Below are 3,138 nucleotides of genomic sequence, written 5' to 3'. Positions count from 1 at the left end.
ATTGGTGATGAAGTATTAGGTGATGTGATAATTGAGTGTGAGCCATTTACTAGAGGGATGCCAAATGTTGACACATTTGATGAACTGGTAGGTGAGTTAGGCGGTCAATATATTCGAGATGGGTGTGAAGATATATGGATTGAATGATGCTTATGTATTCGGCCGTGTATGACATTAATTTTGTAATATATTGTAATGTGATTTCTTCACTTTCTACGTTCAAATAAAACACGACGTTATTGTGAATCAGTTATTCAGCATATTTACCGACGTCTTAAAGCAACGTAACAATGAAGAACCACGACGCTATTGTGAAGCAATTATTCAGGATATCACGTCGGTGAAGGATAAAGAACCGCCATGTAATTCAAAATAACACGACTCCAATCCCATAATACCGACGTCTAAAAAACGAGATATGTAATCTGAACGTTAAAAAATACGACGTCATCATACATTTTCCACGTCGCAAGTTCTTTTATAAACGAAGAGGAACGAAATTAATTCCGACGGAAATTCATTATAACCGCCGTCTAATAACAATTAAACGACGTTATTTGTAATACGGCTCCCATCATAATCTACGCCGTCTATATGTTCTGTAATACGGCTCTCATTTATTTGGAACCGACGTTGTTTAGACGTTCAACGTCGTCTATATTATTAAGTGCGTCGTGAGTAATGAATACATATAAATACAACGTCGACTATATAAATGTATACGTCGTAAATAATGACACTGACAACTATTTCCACGTCATCTTTTTTAGATAAAATCGAAGTGGAAAATTTATTTCACGACGGTTTTTTGTAAATAAGAGACGTTGTAGAACTTTAGCAGACTAAACACGTCTGTTTTTATTGTTTTCCGACGTTGTTGTATTTAACAACGTCTAATATTTATGGTCGTTGTTTGTTTCTGAAAATAGGACGTATAAATTTTTTAATACGACTCTCATATATTTGTAACTGACGTTGTTTAGTTTTTCAACGTCTACTATAGAAACACATACGTCGTAAATAATGACACTGACAACTATTTCCACGTCATCTTTTATCAAAAAATCGAAGTGGAAAATTAATTGTACGACGGTTGTGTTTATATGTGCGACGTAGTAGGTATCAATAACGTCGTCTTCTAATGTATTTAAAGACGTCATATTGTTTATTGTCGTGAAAATTATATTTAACGTCGGCGTATTTTTATTGTCGTCGTTGTATGTCTATCTTGCGGCCTTGTTCTCTTAATATGTGTCATATTTTCCCTTTTTAACGACGGTCTTTTTAGAGAATTGGTCGTCTATTATCATCATCGATTGCTTTTTTTAGATCTTTTGCAGTACAAAGACGTCGTTTTGTATTTTTTGATGACGTTGTATTGTTTAACAACGACGGTTATTTAGCGTCGTGGTTTATGAGGGAAAAGATGACGGTGGATTCCACGACCATTGAAAAACCAAATACACGACGGTGATTTACCGTCGTCTTTTGCTTTTTGTAGTAGTGCTTGTACTGGAAGAGCATGAAGTATCGCACGACCTTTTCAGCCCATCCCTCTTATTATGCAGCTCTTGGATATTGCTTTGTAGATGTTTTATGTAATTCACTGTCTCATGAACATGATCAGATATAGACCTCTTTCCCTGAAGCCATAGAATAATACAAAATATATAAACCAAATACACTAAACAGAAGGATTGATATATAAACCAAAACATATATGTATATGCTATATATATATACACAAAGGTTTTACATAAACTTATGCCATAGCAAAATAATTCTTATGGTCTAAAACATCCCTAATTTGAGATAGCATTATACTTCAACTTAACCAAAATTCAAACCTAAAAAAACCCACATAGTTCTTAGTCTCCTACCAACAATTGTCATCATAAACACAAACTCAGTTCTGCGAAAGTATAAACGAAATTTGTGAAGCCTCCAACCGAAAAATGTTGCCAATGCCTCTAACCGTCACGATGACATGTTATGTTACAAGATTTCGCATCAAACCGTTGATTACTTGAATTATCCAGTACACACTGCTGATTAACAGTTGTATATGAATCTCGAAATTTGACATTATTTGAGAGAATTAACTAGCAAGCTATATTGGACTGTACCTTGAGATATTCAAGGGGAAGTTGTGATCGAAGAGATGCATAAAGGGTGGCCATTTCTTGTCTTCTTTGCCTTTCAATGTCTCTAGGCATGATCTTCTTATTGCCTTTTGGGTTTTGCTCATCTTCAATTTCACCAAAAGTGATACTGGATGAAGATATTGATGCCCTGCGCTTCTGGCCAGATTTTGGCCTGCAAGTGAGATCACGACCATCTTGAGATGGAGTCGGTGGGAGTGCTTGATTTTCTTGGGTTGTGTGCTCTGTGTAGGGAAGGCAGGAGATTTGGAACAGCTCATCAGCTTGTTGTAAAGCTTGGTCAAATTGGAGTGTATTGGAAGGAATATAATCCATGTTTAAAGCTCCGAATCTCTATTTTCCAACTTGCATTTCATCGACTTTATACAGACCTCCCAGCGCGCTCTATTATAATTAAAAGGAAAAAAGAAAACATAATTAAGATATATGTTCATTTTTGGAATGAGATCTTTGATGGGGCCTAGGGTTTCAAGATTTTTCTGGGAATTTTATTACTGGCATGGTGATATAGCAAGTGACCTCATTTCAGAGCTATGAAGCTTATTAATTTATTAGTCAAAAGAAAACTGTACATCTGGAGACTAATAAATATATGCCTAACTAAATTCACATGGGCTAGCTTAGCTACATATAGAATTGAATCTTATACTGTATCATCACCAAGGAAAATATTCGGAAGAACACATTTATAAACCACATTATGTATTAGAGATGCGACTCTGATTGTTTATGTAGGCTCCATTTTTATTAAAAAGATGGTACACAATGTGGTATACAAATATGATTTTCTTAATATTATTCGGTCCCAAATTCTAATCATTTTGTGATCGTATGTATATATAAAACCAAACAAACATAGTGAAATAACATTTATGTACCACATCTCTAACTGATTGTATGGGAAACTATAACTCTGTTAAAGAGGTAGTACGCATGGTATATAAATGTGGTCTTCTAATATTATTCGGTCCCAAAT

General features: G+C 34.9%; 1 protein-coding gene across 1 annotated transcript in view; it reads right to left on the bottom strand.

Moving 5' to 3' along the window:
* The window catches only part of LOC18776651 (transcription factor bHLH126), a 19,862-nt gene extending 17,253 nt beyond the window's left edge, over positions 1 to 2,609 (bottom strand). The window contains exons 1-2 of the mRNA XM_007208775.2: positions 2,127 to 2,609; positions 1,508 to 1,643 (exon numbers count right to left, since the gene is read on the bottom strand). Of these exons, the coding sequence (XP_007208837.2) occupies positions 1,508 to 1,643; positions 2,127 to 2,477 (487 nt within the window). The 5' untranslated portion in view covers positions 2,478 to 2,609. The remainder of the gene's footprint in view (positions 1 to 1,507; positions 1,644 to 2,126) is intronic.

This window comes from Prunus persica, chromosome G5 (assembly GCF_000346465.2).
Source record: "Prunus persica cultivar Lovell chromosome G5, Prunus_persica_NCBIv2, whole genome shotgun sequence".
Lineage (NCBI taxonomy): Eukaryota > Viridiplantae > Streptophyta > Magnoliopsida > Rosales > Rosaceae > Prunus > Prunus persica.
This window is presented reverse-complemented; position numbering and strand designations above follow the sequence as displayed.